General features: G+C 25.9%; 2 protein-coding genes across 2 annotated transcripts in view; both read left to right on the forward strand.

The window, feature by feature from the left end:
* The window catches only part of LOC111638184 (peroxisomal membrane protein 11A-like), a 56,462-nt gene extending 38,966 nt beyond the window's left edge, over window positions 1-17,496 (forward strand). Inside the window, exons 2-3 of the mRNA XM_023383859.1 lie at window positions 5,485-5,600; window positions 17,288-17,496. Coding sequence (XP_023239627.1) covers window positions 5,485-5,600; window positions 17,288-17,496 — 325 coding nt within the window. The remainder of the gene's footprint in view (window positions 1-5,484; window positions 5,601-17,287) is intronic.
* A 3,276-nt stretch (window positions 17,497-20,772) lies between these two features.
* On the forward strand, window positions 20,773-21,228 carry LOC111638185 (peroxisomal membrane protein 11B-like). The gene has a single exon (XM_023383860.1). It carries the CDS (start codon window positions 20,773-20,775, stop codon window positions 21,226-21,228), a length of 456 nt encoding a protein of 151 aa, XP_023239628.1.
* Window positions 21,229-21,235: the final 7 nt, after the last annotated feature.

Raw genomic sequence — 21,235 nt, forward strand, 5'->3', positions numbered from 1 at the left:
TTCCTCCTCTTCCCCACGAACGTCTAGTCTAGTGTAGTACACCGATAGTGCTACTTGTTCATAGATGGCACATATAATTGAATTAAGTCATATACCGAACAAAAGTTGTATACCGAGCAAAATTTGTTTTGTCCAAACAGGACGTATTCCAAATCAGACGTATTCTAAAGCAGACGTATACCAAGGTACCACTGTATTCTGTGTTTCTTTAGTTTTAAAAGAGAGAATTAGTTCAAATTTTATAAATGCAAAAATTGATTTTTTTTTTTTTTTTTTATAGTTTTCAAATAAAAGTTTCAAGGATACTTACATGGAGAGGTCAGGCAGTTACCTCTTCTGAGATTTACATTGTTGAAGAACAATGTAAATCTCAGAAAGGGGTACTGCCTGGCCTTTTCTTCTTTACCTTATTGAATAACAATTTCTTAAAACAATGTAATTTTGTAAGACTATATTTATTTTAGTATTCATTACAAAGAAGCAATTACAGTATGTGACAAGATAGCGGTCTAGTTCTTAAGTCATATGTGCTCTTCTGTCTGAAGATGCCACATTTTATAGTATACTGTAGTTGAAGTTTTTGATTATTTTTTATTCACTCTCATGGAAACAGAAGATGGTATGTGAAAACAAATCTATTTAAAAAACATTACTTTAATGAATCGATTGGCTGGTTGATCTAAACTGTGTTTGTTTTGGTTCCTCTAAGACAAAATTTTGCAGATGCCCTGAGTTTGTTAAAAATAAAATAAATTTGGAAAAAATTACAAAGTTGAAGAGTAAAGATAAAAAATATTTTGGAGTATTCTAAATGTCCATTTACAACTGTTAGAACACAGTCAACACTAGTAGCAGCACAACTACATATAAATGTGTCCCTGTGAAACATTTCTGAAACAGTCTCCCATTAAGTTTTCTGTAACTTTTTCACAACACAGGCTAATATAGTTAAAATTATAAGATGGCAAATAGTTTATTCATTTTAAAAGTAGCAAACTTCCTTAGAATGCTATGGGCCTGCTTTGTGATGAACACTGGCAGCCTAAAATGATTTTTCTGGACTTACTTATCCAAGAGAGTGGATATGTTTACTACAAGTCCAGACAGTGTCTTTCTTGCTTCTGAATTTTCCATAGAAAGTAATGCTGTTAAACCACTTAGTTTCGTTTTGGCTACTAAACTTCTCAAATAGTTCTAGTTCTTTATAATATTTAGTTTAGAAAATTAACATTCAGTAAAAGCCGTAATGATGGGCAGTTATTAGGAAAAATAGTAGAAAAGCCATACTAGCAATCATCAGGCAAGTTGGATACAAGTGCATGGTTTTCAGTTAGAAGTAGGCCTGCTAATTCTTTTGCTGTAGCTCTTTTGGCAATATCTTTTTCTAAGTAAGACTTGAAGTTAGTTGCGTTGGGAATGATAGTGATAAATTACTTCATAACAGGCAAGAAATTTCTCTAAAGCTGCATGCAGTTCATTATTAATTGAGACCAACAGGGTCAAGGGAAGAATAGCATGAAATGTTCTACCACTGTATTCAGACCCTCAAATTGATTTGTAAACTGTGATATTACTATAGCTAAATTAGTATAGAAAATGCCTATTTAAACTGGCACTTGATAGAAGCTTTGGTCTTCACATAATTTGACAAAACACTGACATCATTTCCAACATATTTCTACACACCAACCAATGCCAAATATTATTGGGCTAGAAACCGTTTCTAGCCCAATAATATTCGGCATTGGTTGGTATATAGCTTTATAATATATCAGGTTTAGTGATGATATTTATTCAACATATTTCTCCTGGAATTTTGTAGGTGTTCAAATTTTACTAATTTTATGGCTTATTTATCAAATTCTTTAAATTTTTCTTTTGATTGTGAGAGATTTTCTTTGTAGTTTTTCAGTAAGATGGTAGCTTTAATTAGTTTCTGCTGAGGTGACTGAAGGATCTTCAAAATATTTTAGAATATATGATATCAAGACAAGTAAGAAGACAAAATGAAATGTCTCCAAAAGAGACTTCAGTATCTTTGCCTCTGTAACTTTGTGCTTGTTCTTGCTTAAAAAATTGATTTTGGTAAATTCTCATTATGTCCAAGCAGTGGCAGATACATGGGAGATACATTGACATAAAGTTTATTTATATGAACTTAAAACATTTTTAAGAACATTTATGATGACAAATAGGCCTATGGTGTTTATTGGACTGTCCACAATACAATAGTCATGAACATTGGTGAATTGCTTTTTGTCCTTATGTTACACAATATGAAACTATGAGCACTAAGTTTTGGCTCTATGGAGGACTTATCACATACTATTGATGTTGTCAGAGTAATCACATAGAAGTAGGTAGACACAGGTTTATTATGACAACAGTGTTAAAATTGTTGCTTAATGAATTTAATTGTGAAGTAAATATAACTGTTTATATGAGCTACTCTGCTAAAACTATTTGCTTCACATTTAATTTCATTAAGCAACAATTTTAATCCCTGGTTGCTATTTGTATGGAAAACACAATATCACACCTGTGAAAAATCCCAAAAATGAAGCCATCCACATATCAGCAACAAACTAGAATGTACTTTTTAAATGTTTGTAAACCCACCAATTTGTAACAATATGGCTGAAGAAGATCAGACTACCTGTCTGAAATGCATTCCATTGTCATAATAAATCTGTCTCTACCTACTTCTATGTGATTACTCTGAAAACACCAATAGCATGTGATAGGTCCTTCATAGAGCGAAAACTTAGTGTTCCTAGTCATAGTCATGAACATGTTAATAAAAGATGTGCCTACTTATTAATTATTCAAACATTTATAATTTTTGGGTACTTCCAGATTCATTACTCATCTGAGTACTAATAATATATGGTTACTAAGCAGTCATGCCTCTATGGGTCCCAAGGACTCCTAGCTGCAATGGCCTCTGTGCTATTGCACAGGTTGTACAAATGGTAGTTATTCCACTGAACACTAATGGAGCTTTTTTACAATGAATTTTTACAGGAATGATACTGAGGAATTATTAAACAATTTTCATAAGTGTAAGCAGAGAAGGACCTGTAAACATAGACTTCACTAGTGTTGATTATGTTTCAACAGTTGTGAATGGACATTTAGGAGACTTCAAAATATTTTTTTATTTAGTCTTAATTTTGTAATTTTTTCCAATATATTTCATCTTGGATTTTTTTTAATTTTTATTTTCACAAATAATATATTTTGTAAAATATAGAATTTATTGCTATGGAATGTTTAACCGTTAATTGTTAATCACTCTGCAGATTGTTAAAAGAAAATATGATGAAAAATCTGAAATATTGAAAGTAGTTCAGAATTTGTTCTTTGTAAATGATTTCAAACTGGATTTGTTTCTAAAAATAATTATTTAATATTTCACACTTAATTTAAATGCAAATTTCTCTGAATATAAAATTTCAAAGAAATAAAGCATACAGATAGAATATATTTACATATTAAAATANACAATAAATATTTTACGGATTTGTTACCAATTTTCTTCATATTAAAAGAAAGCAAATTTTCTCAGGTTTGATTTTAAAACTTATAATCAAAAAGGAATATAATTTTGCTGCAATCAGCACAATTTTTATGTTTTTAATTAATATAAAATGACAAAAAGCTTAATTTTGAAGATAGGGGTGAGTTTTATAAAAGAGTGTAAATGTTAATAACAAATAAAATCTTCATTAAGTTCTATCCCTCTTGAGATATGTGACCCTCCCTCTATCTCCCCACCCTCTTCACCTTTCGTCACCAAAATTTAACAGCATCAATGCCTCTCATATACAAGCCACCATGCCAAGTTTTGATTTTTAATCTTTACCCCATCCTGAGATATTAAGCAAAATAGACACAACGCATACATACATATCCATGGATTTTTTTTTTTTTTTTACTTTTTTTAAATTTGGGAAGTCTCAAAATGTTGCAATTTCATAAAACTCTGAGGGCCAAATTTGATATGATTCCCATACTTTGCCTTGTTATGTATACGTAAAATAAAATAGCTAAGCTCCTTGTTTAACAACCAATTTACTTAATGACCTTTTCATAGGAATGAAACTTGGTTGTTAAATGAGGAGTGACTGTAATTAAGAGTTGAAAGTATTTACTAAATTGAAATATTGCATTTCATATAATTGTCTGTATTATTTTCATAATTGAAAAGAATAATTAATATCAACAACAATAACACCGGAATGTGTTACAAAAATCATACTCCTAGAACCTATTTCCGGTGTGAGGAAAAAAAAACAAAAGAAAAAGTTCACCACAAACTTTTTCAAACTTCTGGGAGTTCTTCCTCAGGTGAAAAAGTAAACTCCCTTTTACCTTTTCACCTGAAGGAAGTCCCCTTTTTTTTTTTTCCTCGCACCAAAAATAGGTTCTAGGAGTACGATTTTTTTAATAATTAATATATTAAATTTTGAGATAAAATCATAAGCACTTCTAAGTCAAAAAATTTCTGAAGAAATACTCCTAATCAGTAAGTTTGTGAAGAAATTTCTAAACTTAATTAAATATCACCAAGATCTTGCTTTATTGGAGAAGCTAATAAAATTTGTAAATACAGGGTCATCAAAAAGGTATCTGCAATTTCAAATATTTTGGACAATAATCAACCAACATCTTTGTTGCATTGAGTGTTTTCCATTTGGTCACTGAGATGTGTGCTACACACACAGCATGTACACAGTAGTAATTTTATCATGCCCATTTCAGTCATTATAATAAAGATTGTGCAACTGAAAGTGTAGTATGCATTGGGTTATAATACAGTATGATGTTATAAAGGCAAAATGTCGTTTGATGATGTAAAACAGAAAGGGATTTAAGATTTTCTTATACTTTTTTCAATATATCAATTCTGTTAAAACAGTCAAATTAGAAAGCCATTGTTTTGTGATATACTACAAAATGTTTTCCTAAATTATTGGGTTAATTCTAGAGCAATGCTGCCCAAATGTTTTTATTGGCAGATCAAACTACAAGTAAGTTGTAAGTAGATGGACCTCAAATATTTGTATATTCCATATATACAAAAAGCAGGATTATTTCTATCAGTGATGTGTCAAATATATTTGCAATCCGGATTAACATGCTGTGGGCTGGATTTGGTCTGAGGCCATAGTTTGGATACTACTGCTCTAGAGAAAATGTTTTTCTATGTGACAACATATGTCCCATACTACAAACCTATTATTGAATAAATTAACTCAAAACAATTTCAAAACTTTGAGATATCTGTTCCTTAAATTTGGAATTGTTAATGTCTGTTCAATGTTTAAGAGCATTTTTAAAAAGAAAATTTAAGATTTGACTTAGAAGCAAGGCATATAAAATTTTAAAAAATCTGTTTAAGTAGTATTTTTAAAATAAAATGTAATTTAAAAAATTATTTTTTAAAAATTAATAATGCATGTTTAAATTACATTTATTCAGATTTTTACAATATGGAAGTCGACTAGTGTGGTGGTTATTGGAGAAATACAGCCATGATAAGGATAAAGTTAGTAAATTGAAGAATTTAGAATATTCATTAAGTACAGCTAGAAAATGTGAGTAGAAATGGCNGTAACAATATGGCTGAAGAAGATCAGACTACCTGTCTGAAATGCATTCCATTGTCATAATAAATCTGTCTCTACCTACTTCTATGTGATTACTCTGAAAACACCAATAGCATGTGATAGGTCCTTCATAGAGCGAAAACTTAGTGTTCCTAGTCATAGTCATGAACATGTTAATAAAAGATGTGCCTACTTATTAATTATTCAAACATTTATAATTTTTGGGTACTTCCAGATTCATTACTCATCTGAGTACTAATAATATATGGTTACTAAGCAGTCATGCCTCTATGGGTCCCAAGGACTCCTAGCTGCAATGGCCTCTGTGCTATTGCACAGGTTGTACAAATGGTAGTTATTCCACTGAACACTAATGGAGCTTTTTTACAATGAATTTTTACAGGAATGATACTGAGGAATTATTAAACAATTTTCATAAGTGTAAGCAGAGAAGGACCTGTAAACATAGACTTCACTAGTGTTGATTATGTTTCAACAGTTGTGAATGGACATTTAGGAGACTTCAAAATATTTTTTTATTTAGTCTTAATTTTGTAATTTTTTCCAATATATTTCATCTTGGATTTTTTTTAATTTTTATTTTCACAAATAATATATTTTGTAAAATATAGAATTTATTGCTATGGAATGTTTAACCGTTAATTGTTAATCACTCTGCAGATTGTTAAAAGAAAATATGATGAAAAATCTGAAATATTGAAAGTAGTTCAGAATTTGTTCTTTGTAAATGATTTCAAACTGGATTTGTTTCTAAAAATAATTATTTAATATTTCACACTTAATTTAAATGCAAATTTCTCTGAATATAAAATTTCAAAGAAATAAAGCATACAGATAGAATATATTTACATATTAAAATATTTGTTATAAGATTTTATTATTGTCTTCTTATATTGTAATTTTGAAAATCATTTATACAAGTTATTATTATTTTTTTAATTGCATTAGTGAGAACTGTTAATAAAGATCAAGGTCAGTTACTGAAAAATTAAACTGTTGTTAGAATTTCCTGCTTTTTACTTACTATATAGTGGCAGGTTGTATATTAATAATTAAATTAAAAAATTAAGATATTTAAAAATAATATATTCATTTGAATATGGAAAGATATGATAAAAATTTTCTATAAAATAAGTAAAACAAAATACTGTCTTGTCTATTGATGATAATTAATTTTAATTGTATTAAAATTATCAAGATTTTTATACTTCATAAGTACTTTCATTGCATCCCAACGATCATCCTCAGATGAAATTGAAAAGTAAGAATATAATTGAATTTTATCTGAGGATGACAGTTGTAATCTGTCAAAAGTATTTGTGAAATGTACAAATCTTGTGAATTTTGATACAATTAATTAACATTTATATAAAGGGTTTGTTTTATTTATGATCTATTTTGATGTTAAGTGCCATACATATAGCTATTTTAAAATCTTTCATATTTATATGTATGATAATTTAATAGAACATTGATGAAAAATATGGTTAAAAGCATGTTATTAAAATATCTTATATTATATATATTATTTTAATATTTATCCATGTATATCTGTAACCTGCAATTGAATTATTCACTGTTGACATGAACAAAGGCTTCTTCTCTGCTCGTCTTTAAGATAGAATTAGAACGGTTCATTATTGTGTTCTTGTCAGTACAAGTTGTATATGCTGAAAGTTTCAGAGTTTCTTCTTCATTTTTGAAAACTTTCAATTATATATATAGATAATATCTTATCAAAATCTTATAATTATTCTATATGTGCAAGTGAAGTATTTTTTGCATTTTCGCAATAATTTTTGTGAACCCTGTATTCGCATTTTTTATTGGATGCTGACCCTCTGGTGAGTAAAACCAAAAGTATATTTTATCTGGGTCATTTGAATCATTCTTGTGTATTGTCAGGAATAAAGATGAATAGCAATAGGAAAATCAAAGCTTTTGAATTGAATTCCAAATTAGAATTCCAAAATCACACAGGAGCCCGATATAAGTTTTAATCCATTCCCACAGATGATTATTTGGAAATCAGAATTCAGAGAAACTCATAAGTGTAATTGATGGAGAGTGGATTTAACTGTTAAGAATTGGCAAAATGGTTCCTGGTTGTCCAGCTTTACATGAACAAATTATGTTGTCAATTTTACAAGATTTTTCTGTAAAGTTTCTGAAAAGAAGCTATTGAATAGTCAATAGTTTTTGTTTTTTAATTAGAATTTAAATATGAATAGATTAAAAAACAAAAAACTATGGTAATAAGAAATATTTGAAGCTAAAAATATTTAATTTCTTGCAAAAATAACAAAACAACATATTGATTTCTTTAAGTAAGAACTAATAATACATATAAGAAACTCATTTTATATGAAATGCATGATATATTGATAAATTTATCCCCACTGTTGATCTGTTACAACTGTTCATAAAGGTGCTTTAATGAAGCATATTGTCACTATAAAATGTTTTTGGAATCTTTAAAAGTTACATATAGAATAAAATAAAATTTTTATCAGTATAGAATGTATCATATGTAAATTAAAACTTGAATTAATGCAAAAATATAAAATAGTAGCGTTCTAATTATCCAAAGTATGATGAACTTGAGGATACTTCGGATACTATATTTTATGGCATATAAGATACATCCATATTTCAACACAGAATATGTAGAAAAAAAATTATTCTGTATTTAGGACATCTATTACCTTTGGAACTAAGCCTCAAATTTTTGCTGTATTCTGGGTAAAAAAAGAAAAAAATTGGAATGAACACTTTTATTTTTCAGGAAAAATGAAGAGTTTAAAAGAAGTTATCTACAATTAAAACTTACTATTAAATTCTACTACATAAAATACATGAATAAGCTGCTTGGATATAGCTAAAAAATAATAATTAAACAATAACATTTTTATTAAAAAAAAAAAAGAATTGAGCCAGTGGAGGTTAGATGTAGCTTGCCGAAGGCTGTTTGGGAAATTTATTAATCTCTAGGAGATTGCAACTTCACCTATAAGATACAGGATTTTTTTCTTTTTTGACAAAAGTTTCATTTTATATGCCATAACATCTTGAATAACATGAAATATTAATATTTGGGGAAAGTTATTAACAAAATACAAGCAAGTTGTTATAAATCAAAGTTTTATGACAACTCACTGGAATCCATTAAAAATTCAGTTTTGATCAGAATATGACTTGCTAATTAGAATATGTTATAATCATTAGAATTTTGAATCACATTCATGCTGAATAAAATCTCTAAATATTTTATTAAAATCTCTAAATGCTATTCATCTCTTTCTTTTTAAACTTTACAAAATATTTAAGGAATAAATATTTTGTAATTTGAGAAATAAATTTATTTAAAATTAAAATTATTTATTTTAAATCAGTTTATAATTTTTACACATTACTTTTCAAATATCTCACTGAATATAATATTCTTAAGAGAAGACTCATTTCCATCCATTTAAAAAAAAATATTTTAAAAAGATTTCACCCTGGACAAAATTACTTCACAAAGTAAATTGTCATACCTGCATAATGACAGTTTGTTTGATCAATTTTTTTTTCATTATACAAGTATGATTATAATTAAAACTTGCTTTATCATTTTTAAAATATGTATTTCATGAGAAGTCATTAGAATAAAATTTTTTTTTTAAACTTCTAGAATCTTTTCAAGTGGCTAGGCAATCCTTCATTGCCTAGCCAAGATTTATGAAACAAGCTGTACTGTTCTGTGTTTCCTTATCTTTGTTCGTACAGTAGTCTTGAATAGTTCATCCTGATAATGCAGAACCTCAGTAAAATGGGTTTTGTTAATTGGGATTCCACTATAGTTCACCATTTCACCATATCTATCCCACTTAGTTTAATGCTTGATTATGTATGCTACTGATATTATTATGAATCTTGTAGGCTAAGTATATTCCAGTCCTTTTGTAATTTTTATTATATTTATAAGATATTCATTGAGTTTATCTTTATTATTTGTCACATTAAATTGTTTTTCATTTACCACTATACAGATGTTCCTCATACAACACTCTCTAACACAGTTTGAGAATTGGAAAATTCTCCATACAAAATTTCACAATTTTTATGTACAAGCTCTGTTATTCTATATTTTTTTCTTCAAGTAAGCATGCCTGTTGTCTGAAATTTGCCTACAGATTTTAGAATATTGAAATTTTTAATTTGTTTTTTGCCTTTTTGTCAGGTTTACTTTAATGAAAACTGTTAGTGCAATTTTTTTCTTACTTGTCCTAGCTTTCTTATCAACTGGGTGTTGTTGCCATTTTCAGATTTTAGCCTTTAATTTAAGACTCACTGTGTTTTGTTTTTATAGATTAATCTTTGTATTTAGTAAAGTTTATTTAAATGTTTTTAGGTAAGTGTAATTAAACTTTTTTTAACCATAGGTAAGCTACCATTTGTAAAAATGATGAATGAAATATGGCAGTATCTTGGTACTTGAACTGTTCCCAACTCAAACAATTTGGTATTTGAACACAAATTCTGGAAAAAATCGCTTGGTACTTAACTGAACAAACACAACTTGCTAGAACAAATTTTTGATTAATAACATATTTTTATTTTGTCATACATAAAAAATTTTTATGGTAGAAATATTTAAAAAAATGAAGACATTGCTGATATTTCTGAACCAAGATCAACAAAAAAGTTTAGATGACAATACTTTGTAAAAAGAAAATGCTTTTGTTTAATTAAAATTAGTATTCAATGCATAAAACATTACTTTTAATTGTGATTGTTAGTTAATTATTGATTGCTTTAATAAACATGTTTCTCTTAGTAACGAAAAACAATAATATACTTTTGTTAACTTTTGGAATCTAACCCTAGTCCCAGGGTGGCCAAGCTCCTTGATAGTCCGAGCCATTTTTCAAAATTTGAAATTTTTCGCGAGCCGCAATTAAATATGTATTAAAAAGATATGCAAAAAATTCCAGATTACAAATTATATCCGTAGCAAGAGTGATACAAATTGTTTCTTCCAGAGCACAATGTCAGCTGTCCATTGCAATGACAGTTTACAAATTCAAAATCAGTCTGGAGTCGGTTGATAACGGACGATTACGTCACTGTTTATGTTCGTTTGTGCAGTTTTCGATGAGTCATATCATTCTTAACTTGGACAGAAATGAAATTTGTTACAATGTTGCACTTAATCTTTCATATTTTGTTGTTAGTAATTTAAAAGACATTTTGAAACACATACGGAATGATAATAATTTTTTAAAATATAATAACACAAAAATGAAAAGGGAACTCGGGTACATTTATCGAGAGCCACAAATAATCCTTCAAAGAGCCGCATGTGGCTCGCGAGCCGCAGGTTGGCCACCCCTGCCCTAGTCCATTAGTCCTTTGTTTCATATAACATGGATTTGCATAACACAGCATTTTTTCAGAACATAACTACCATGTTATACGAGGAATACCTGTATTTAATCTCATGATTACTTTTATTTGATCACTATTAATACTTCTGCTTTCTTTATAATGCAGCTTTCATTAATTGTTAATAATTATGAAACCAAAAGATATTTGAAATAATTTAAACAGTATGTGAAAAAGGATTAACATTGGATATGATGAATAATGAAAAATACAAGAACATTAAGTTGTGGAGATAAGCTTTTTTTCTTTACTTAAAATATTAATTTAATAAAATTTGCTTACAAACTGATGTTTATGTTGTTTAATTCTGTTAATAGTGTTAGTTCATATCAGATATAGCAGACATTAGGCTAAAGTAACTGTGACAATAATGATGGAAGCTTTCCGTACTGTAATGTTTGTTATATATAATGATTAAGAATTTAATTATTATACATTTGTATTCATTAAATGAAATTAGATTTGAATTTGCATATCTTGTGTTGTGTATTGATTACAAATTTTTTAGTGGAGTTTGATAAATAAATATCTAATAAACTAATAAGAGATTTTATTTTAATAAATAAATAAAAATAATTAAAAAACTAAAAATATTTTGTAAGCTGAAAATATTACACTATAAACTTCATTTGGTTTTTAACTTTTCTATAATATGTTGCTGTTACGTTTTGTTTGCTTTAATAGTGAATGAATGAATATTAGTAGTAATTTTAGCATTTACATTTACTACTAACTGATTTCCAAATTATTTGAATGTTAAATTAAGTCTATTTAGTTATATAAATTTAAATAGTATAGAAGATTATAATTTAGTCTAAGATTTCTTTGCTAAAATTAAAAAGTCTACTGTTAAATTTGCTATCATCTCAATTAATAGTCAGATAAAATTTTAAAATAAACATCAAATATAAATTTTATATAAATTAAAAATGTTTTAAAGTGTTATTGAATTAGTTAAAAATTTGATGTAGATTTGTAGGTCTTTGTGGAACTTTTTCATCAATGTGGACTTTTTTATTGTCCCTTTAAAATATTTGTATTAAAATATAATGTGATGAAGTCCTTTTATAAGAATATTAATAGTTTTGTAATTTTTATTATTATTGTAAATTGGTTGATTTTGTTATTGGAGTTGATGAGCACTTTAAATTGAAATGCATTCTTCATTAGTACTTGAATTTATATATATTATAGAAAGTCAAATTTCTCATTTAAATAATTCTGGAAATTTTTTAAAGTTTTATTCTATAAGTAAAAAATAGTAAGAATAAAACATATTTTTTTTTTAATGTACTAATGGAAATTTGTTTATCAACACTAACTCTGGTTTAATTTAATATGTTTTTAGTATTATCTTTGATATTGATTATATATATCAATTTTTCAAGAAATATAAATGCTGAAATTGCTTTTTAGTTTAATTAGAAAGTATCATAGTTTCACAAAATGATAAATTTTATCCATTTTAATTCTGTTATCTAAATATGGTATAATGTTTATTTTTTTTTTTATAATTTCATATTATTTTAAAGGAAAAAGAATTGAAACAAATAACTACTAATTCATCATCAGTGAATTCTTTAGCAAATTAAACTAAATGTAAGAGCTGCTATTTAAAATATCTCTATTCCAGAAAAGTTTAAAACGAAAAAAAGTTTCTATATATAGAAATCAATAATTCTTAATTTAATAATTTTTGGTTTAGCAAAATTGAATTCAGTTTTTAATTTTTTATCTTTTGGTACTAAAACATTTTAATGCAATTAGTATATTAATAAAGAAAGTATGAAAGTTATTTACTTTAATATTTTTAAAACCACAGACTCTTTGCCTTCAGAAGTTTGACATTTTATTAAATAGAATAGTATATAGAAACACAGTGCTTGATAATGATAAAAATCTGTTTTGTTTCCATTCTAATTTTTTTTAATGCTTCAGAAAATGATTGATTAAAAGGAATAATAATAATAAAAAGACTAGAATTGTGACATTGAAAGTTTTAAAGATTAACAGCTTATTTGTTTTAGCTTTTAATTGAGCTATGTAAATTGAATCAAAACAAATAAAATTTTTTCCAATAAACTAAACCTTGGTAAATCCAGCTACAAATTGAAATAACAATGTTTTCAATCAGATTTTACTGATCTTCTTCAGTTAATGTTTTTTGAATTTAATATTTAGAATGTGTAATTACAAATTAAACATTCTAAATAATAAATTCAGAAAATCAGAAAATCAAATTCCATAAAATGAATTAATAAATATCAAACATTTTAAAATTTGTAATATGTAATTCTTAATAAAATGTTGGTTTATTTGGGTCTATCCAATTTCTACACCCGCTTAAATAAAATTTCTTACCTAAGACTGAAAATTTTTAAAATTTATGTAAATTAAGAATAAAATTCAACAAATGACCAAATTAATCAAAATTTTAGACACAAATTTAATAAATTTATGTATACACCTAAAATAGTTTTATATTAATTGCATTAAATTTTAGACAGTGAAAAGATGAGGCTATGTTTCATTTGTTTTGTAAGGGATCATACTCTGGTGTACATCAAAAAATACATAGAGCAACTCTCAGCTTTAAGTTTTTAAAAACTTTTTCCACAATTTAAATTAGTTTAATCATTTTACAGGTATCACAATCTCAGTGCATCTGCTGCTATAATTCATGTTATAGCAATTCCTTCACCTTGTTTTTATGTAACCTATATACCTATCCCTCTACAAAGCTAATGGAGTTTACCCACATCTTTTCACTGTCAAAAATTTGATGCATCTGACTGTACATTGCAATTATCATTATGTGGTGTTGCATATATATCTTTCATTAAAATGAATTTATAAAAAATAATTTATAAGGATTTTGATATACAATGATATTTTTTTGAAGTTAATGTTTGATAAATTTTTTATATAATATATTGATGTTTTTTCCTATTAATTCATTTGCATAACAGTCATATCAACTATTGTTTACACTTTCATGTCATAACTATTGTCAATTAGCATTCACACAACAAATAGGAAATTTTTCCTGACATGGAAATTTAGATCAAGATTCTTCTGTTTCACAAAAATAATTTAGATTAAGTTTATGTTAATTTCAAAATTGTATCATTAATTTGATATGTTAAACACCATTATATATTATTTATAGTAGAAAATAATCAAATTATCAAATGAATATAAAAATTTTGTTTCTAAATTAAAATTTGTTAGTCTTCAAAGAAAAAAATAGATAATATTGATTAAAAATCTATTTAAAAATGTGTCAATAGTTTTTTTAAATTGTAAGAATATATTTTAAATATTTACATGAACTGATCAATTATCAATGATTTGTTTGCACGAAAAGAAAGAGCAAATGGTCTGGTAAATTTAAGCAAAATCAGAGTAAAGTTGTAAAAACTTACACTTAAAATATAATATGTGAAATTTGAAAATTAAAAATAATTTTTAATCTATTCTAAATTATTTTTAAATTTGTTATTGCCTATAAATCTTTCAAAATAAATTTCTTTTCTAAAATTTTAAAGCCAAAATTTGAAACAGAAAGTTTTAATATGATTCTTATCACAAACTCATAAATAAATATAAATTTATGCTTATTCTGAATAATATTTTAAAGTCAAATTTAAATCAGTCCTTGGTATTAATCTTGAAAAATATATGAAAGTGTAATTGCTTAATTATGATTAATTTATTATATGTATTATAATAACTTGAAAACAGTTTCATTAATTAATCAAGTATCAAATTAATCATTTCAGATCAAGCTATCATTTTTCTCATAAATATTGAAAGGGATAATTTTTATGCAACAAATTATGTACACTTTCAATTTTAAATTTAAAATACTTTTTTGTATAATTAAAAAATTATTCAAAATTTAATTTATGGTCAATGTACAATAAATAAAATTAAACAGTAATGCCAAGATCATTCAATTCCTATATCATGTTGGGTGTAGTGGGTTATACTCGGTTGACAATGGTATTATTATTTGAAATTAATAATTAGTAAATAGTTTCATTCAACAGAACATTAAACATGCAACTTATTAATGCAATTTTTCAGATTGTTATCATCTAAATTTTTTAAATCTTTTTTAACATTTAACACTATGTTATAAAATTAATAAATAAAAATTTAACAAGAAATTTATTGTAAACAATCTAATATTATTAATTGTAGTTAAGACAAAAACTATACTTTTATGAAGAAGTAAACTAATTTTTAGTTAAAGGGAAAAAATAGAAAATCTTATTGCACAATATACTAATAAAAACAGTTAGATATTTAACATGTTGTGTCATGCGTAATTATGCTGAATATTATTAAAAAATATATTAAATATATTTGTTTAGTTTATTGATTCAGAATACAAAATAAAAACTTTAAATTTGAAGCATTATTGAAATATAAATATATGAGTAAATAACATATGATTTTTTTTATTGTATGAAAAGTAAATTAATAAATTAGACAAGGTAAACATTTTAATATTATGCTTTATGACTATTTATTATTTAAAATTATGCATTGTAAAAAACATTTATTTTTTATTTAGCATATTCATCATGATTTCATTACAGTATTTTAATGTAGCAGTAATACAAATATGTATGATCTTGATGTTGTAAGCTAATGCAATTTAATGTAAAATACAAAACAATATTAAAAGCTTTTGATTTTAAAAGGACTTCTCTTATGTTATTTGAGACTTTATCAGTTACAAGATACATATTGTATTAAAATAACTGATGAAGCCTAAAAAAAAATAGCAAAAAGTACTTTTATCATCAAAGGCTTACAATGTTATTTAGTGTTTTACATTAAATTTATGTAGTAGTAGTAATATTATAAATCAAATATCTGAAAACTTAACTAAATAATTATCATGATGATGATGATTATAATTACTCCATTTTTTGAAGATTTTAATCTAATTTATACAGTAAAACCTCGTAAACTCGGCCTAATGTGGACCGAAGGGTGTCCGAGTTTGTGAAAATGCTGGGTTATCGGGAATGGAGTTAAAAAAATAAGTACGAGTGTTTCCTGAGAAAATACTGTACTGTACTTGTATGTATTGTTTACTTGAGAATATAACAGAGAATAAACTGCCCAAATACCCCTAAACAAAGGAAAAGTACGTCCTTTATGAAGGCATAGAGCCTTTACTACATGAAAATGAAAATTAATGAATACACTGTGTACAGTAATTTACCTGATAAGACAGACCTCAGAAAAATACNTGTAATTCACATCTAATATACAATACATAAATTTTAATGGCTGTCATAATTAAAAAATTTAAGAACATGAAAAAAATTAATTTTACACACTGTTTTTATAAAATCTTCTATTAAAATTCTTATTTATAAAAATATTTAATATATATTCTATATAATTGAGTTTTATATTGAAAAAAGAATATGTGGAATATAATTTTATATATTAAAAAAACTTTAATAAAATTATTCAATGAAAAACTATCCATGTTATAGGAAAATATTTGCCCCAAATTTTATCAGATTTTTATTAGAAATTCTAGGTGGAATTTTCAACATGCTGACTTCAAAAAAATTTTTGGGGTTAAAAAAGTTTATTTAAAAAAAAATGATTTTCTTATGAATTGTGTGATGGGTATGTTTGTTTCATAGTTTTTGTAAAAATTTATTATGAATTAACATAGTAAATTCAAATAGCTGTTAAAAGTAATAAATTCAAATAGCTGTTAAAAGTAATAAATTCAAAAAAATTCTTTTGTGGAAAGCATATCCAACCTAAAAAATAGTTTTGTTGAATATAACCAGTTTTTTATTTTATTTACTTTTTAATAATTTTTATATTATATATATAAAAATGTACTGACAATTCTGTTCAAGTTAAAAAAAAAAAAGATAAAATATCTTAATTATTGTATTATTAAAATTTTTCAAATATTATATATTAATTCAAATTTTTATAAAAATTATATGTAATTTCTCATCTTTAAACATATTTTATTATTACTATTAAATTGTATTATTATATTTTTATGAAATACATAAAAATCATTTTACAAAGTTTCATTAAGATAAATCTTGATTGTTAAATAGATTTTTTTAATATATTAATTAAAAAAAATGAGCTTAATGAAAATGTGATTTACTGATTACTTTTTTAAAAATAATAATATAATTTCCTAACATTATTTATATTAATTTCAGTATTTCACCTAGGACGCAGTCTCGATTCAATATACGGAGCACTTAACACCATCAATTTGCCAGATTTGACTTTAAGATTAACACTCACTCTCTCCAGAATCAATATGGCCCTCTATCTGTTAGCAGATAACATGCTGTGGATCGGGAGAGTTGGCCTAGCAAAAATCAACAAAGCAAAGTGGTCCGAAATTAGTTACAAACTGTGGTAATTAAATTATTATAACAATATTTTATATTCTTATGAATACTTAAATTATTCATAAGAATATAAAATATTGCTATATTAGTTATATTAACTGAAATATTTTGATTTCAGTTAATAAATTTAACTAATAAATTCTTTATAGCTATTAATCAAATGCAGTATACTCTTAAGGACTGAAAATATTAAAGTGAAGAGTTTTTCTAACAGCTTCACAATAGTTTTAAATATCAGGTTCCAGAATACATTTTAATAAATTTTTATTAATTTATTAGAAGATACAGTTTATTGACATAACCACATTTTCTAATGTGGTTTTAGAACAGATTATTATAGTTTACATATATGCAAACACTTTATTAGGAAGAAAAAAATATGTATTCATGAACTTAACTAGGTAAAAGCATTTTTTCCTCCTCAGAAATGTTTTTATTAAGTGCTTAAGTTCATGCATGTATGTATTTCTTGTTTTTTTGTGTGAAAAGATTACTGATAATTGATCATTAGATACGATAAAATATTTCTTTATAAACTATAATGATGTACTTGCATTTCTACGGATCATTGTAGTAATGCAAGTTTTCTTTCATGAAAAATTTTCTTGAGTCTGAAAGAACAAATAAATTTAATAGATCTATATATGTACAGGTAACCCCTGTATAACATGGCACTTTTATAGCACAGATTCACTCTGACACGGTTCGGGAATTGGGTAAAACCCTCGTACAACATGAAATGTAATAAAGGGTGCATTTTTTTATACCTCCGCATAACTCTGCACAAGCATTCTAATTGTTTTTGTGGCTACTTTGAATGCTCTTAAAACAAATATTTGTTTTAAGAGTATTCAAATCCATTTAATGGTTAAATTTTACAATTGGGACCCTTCTTTTGCCTCTAAAAGCTCATTTTAGAATTATAGATTCTTCCATCATGATATTATTGATAGTGTGGGCACCGCCATCTTTCTTTCACCGTTGTTCCTAAAACAATGGCAAAAGAATGCCTACGAACAGCAGCACACTCCCGTTGTAGAGCGACCACTATTAACGAATGCACCCAAAAACTGTTACCAGTTGGTGATGCTCATGCTGAGGTCATCATATAGGATGAATAATCCTCTGGTAAAATATTTACTTAAATAATAAATAAGTATTTTACCTATGAAAAATGAATAATAAATCTGATTTAAATAAGGATTTAACAGCATGTTTTTTAATTTTTGGAACCTAACCCCCCTTTTCGCACTAGTTCTTTGTTTTGTATAACACGGATTTGCATAACACGGCAATTTTTTGGAACGTAACTCCCGTGTTATACAGGGTTACCTGTAAAAAGATTTTTGAATTTTGTGTAAAGCATATAATATACAAAAATTATGAAATAATTTTTGTATATTATGTTATTTTATTGAACAAAGCATTCTAGAAAAATATAAAATTAATAAAAAATATTTTCAAAACTAAATACATTTGTAAACAATTTCATAAATTCTCTAGAGAGCGGAAAACTCTTTGTGGCCAGCCCATTCTGATGAGGCATAAACCCACGACCGAACTCCCAGTGTTTAGGGAACAGAACCACTTGGCCACTGGTGGGCCCGAATCCTTAATGAATGTTAGATCATCAAAAGAACTTCAGCAATGAATTTACCATCGAAAGGGTTAATATCCATTTTTTGATGGCTGAATCCGGATTTTTGATTATCCAGAATTTTTACCTCCAGATTTTCCACATTTCACTATAGTTTAATATAGATTAATTTTTTTTAAATATTAAATTTAAAATTTGGATGAAATTCTTCCAATTTTTAAGCTTCCCATATGACAGAATTTATTCTTTTATTTATGTATTTAATGATATGCATTTTGAGTATGTATAAATTACATATACTTCCAATCTACAAAAATATATTGATTGCATATTGCTTATTTTTTAAATCAAACTTTTAAAAAATATCTTTGCATCTATATATACCAAGTACATATAGGTTCTAGGATTCTACAAAAAATTAGTTTTTTCTACAGAATTTTTCATTTTTAAATTAATAATAATTAAAAAACAAAATGATACATTGTATAAATAGTATATTTCTTTATTATTTGGATAAGTTTTAAATTTTCAAATTACTGTATTATGAATCAGCAGACATGCTTTAAATATTTACTAATTTGTCCAATGCAAATTAAATACACTTAAATGAATTGTCTATCCAATTGCATGTAATTCACATCTAATATACAATACATAAATTTTAATGGCTGTCATAATTAAAAAATTTAAGAACATGAAAAAAATTAATTTTACACACTGTTTTTATAAAATCTTCTATTAAAATTCTTATTTATAAAAATATTTAATATATATTCTATATAATTGAGTTTTATATTGAAAAAAGAATATGTGGAATATAATTTTATATATTAAAAAAACTTTAATAAAATTATTCAATGAAAAACTATCCATGTTATAGGAAAATATTTGCCCCAAATTTTATCAGATTTTTATTAGAAATTCTAGGTGGAATTTTCAACATGCTGACTTCAAAAAAATTTTTGGGGTTAAAAAAGTTTATTTAAAAAAAAATGATTTTCTTATGAATTGTGTGATGGGTATGTTTGTTTCATAGTTTTTTGTAAAAATTTATTATGAATTAACATAGTAAATTCAAATAGCTGTTAAAAGTAATAAATTCAAATAGCTGTTAAAAGTAATAAATTCAAAAAAATTCTTTTGTGGAAAGCATATCCAACCTAAAAAATAGTTTTGTTGAATATAACCAGTTTTTTATTTTATTTACTTTTTAATAATTTTTATATTATATATATAAAAATGTACTGACAATTCTGTTCAAGTTAAAAAAAAAAAAGATAAAATATCTTAATTATTGTATTATTAAAATTTTTCAAATATTATATATTAATTCAAATTTTTATAAAAATTATATGTAATTTCTCATCTTTAAACATATTTTATTATTACTATTAAATTGTATTATTATATTTTTATGAAATACATAAAAATCATTTTACAAAGTTTCATTAAGATAAATCTTGATTGTTAAATAGATTTTTTTAATATATTAATTAAAAAAAATGAGCTTAATGAAAATGTGATTTACTGATTACTTTTTTAAAAATAATAATATAATTTCCTAACATTATTTATATTAATTTCAGTATTTCACCTAGGACGCAGTCTCGATTCAATATACGGAGCACTTAACACCATCAATTTGCCAGATTTGACTTTAAGATTAACACTCACTCTCTCCAGAATCAATATGGCCCTCTATCTGTTAGCAGATAACATGCTGTGGATCGGGAGAGTTGGCCTAGCAAAAATCAACAAAGCAAAGTGGTCCGAAATTAGTTACAAACTGTGGTTATATGCACTGATAATGAATCTGATTCGCGATGCCTATGAGATATTCCAGTTGATTCAGATTCATACCAGCAGATGTTCCACGTATCCATATTTGCCAAACTATATGGAATTTAAAGATCAACTACCAAGTGATATGTTATACAACAGACTCAGAACTATTTTGCAGTGGATGATAGTTCACAAGGACGTAACGCTGGATACTATACGAAACGGATGCGATTTCTGGATCCCGTTTTCCTCTCTGGGATACGTAAATTTATCTCCAGGCTTGGTGGGATTTTTGGGAGTGGTGTCATCTCTATTAGGCATGATTCCCATAGTGGATGCGTCGTACAAGCTAGTACCCAGTTAGTAATACA

This window comes from Centruroides sculpturatus, unplaced genomic scaffold (genome assembly GCF_000671375.1).
Source record: "Centruroides sculpturatus isolate CEXI.00-Female unplaced genomic scaffold, Cexi_2.0 scaffold767, whole genome shotgun sequence".
Taxonomy (NCBI): Eukaryota; Metazoa; Arthropoda; class Arachnida; order Scorpiones; family Buthidae; genus Centruroides; species Centruroides sculpturatus.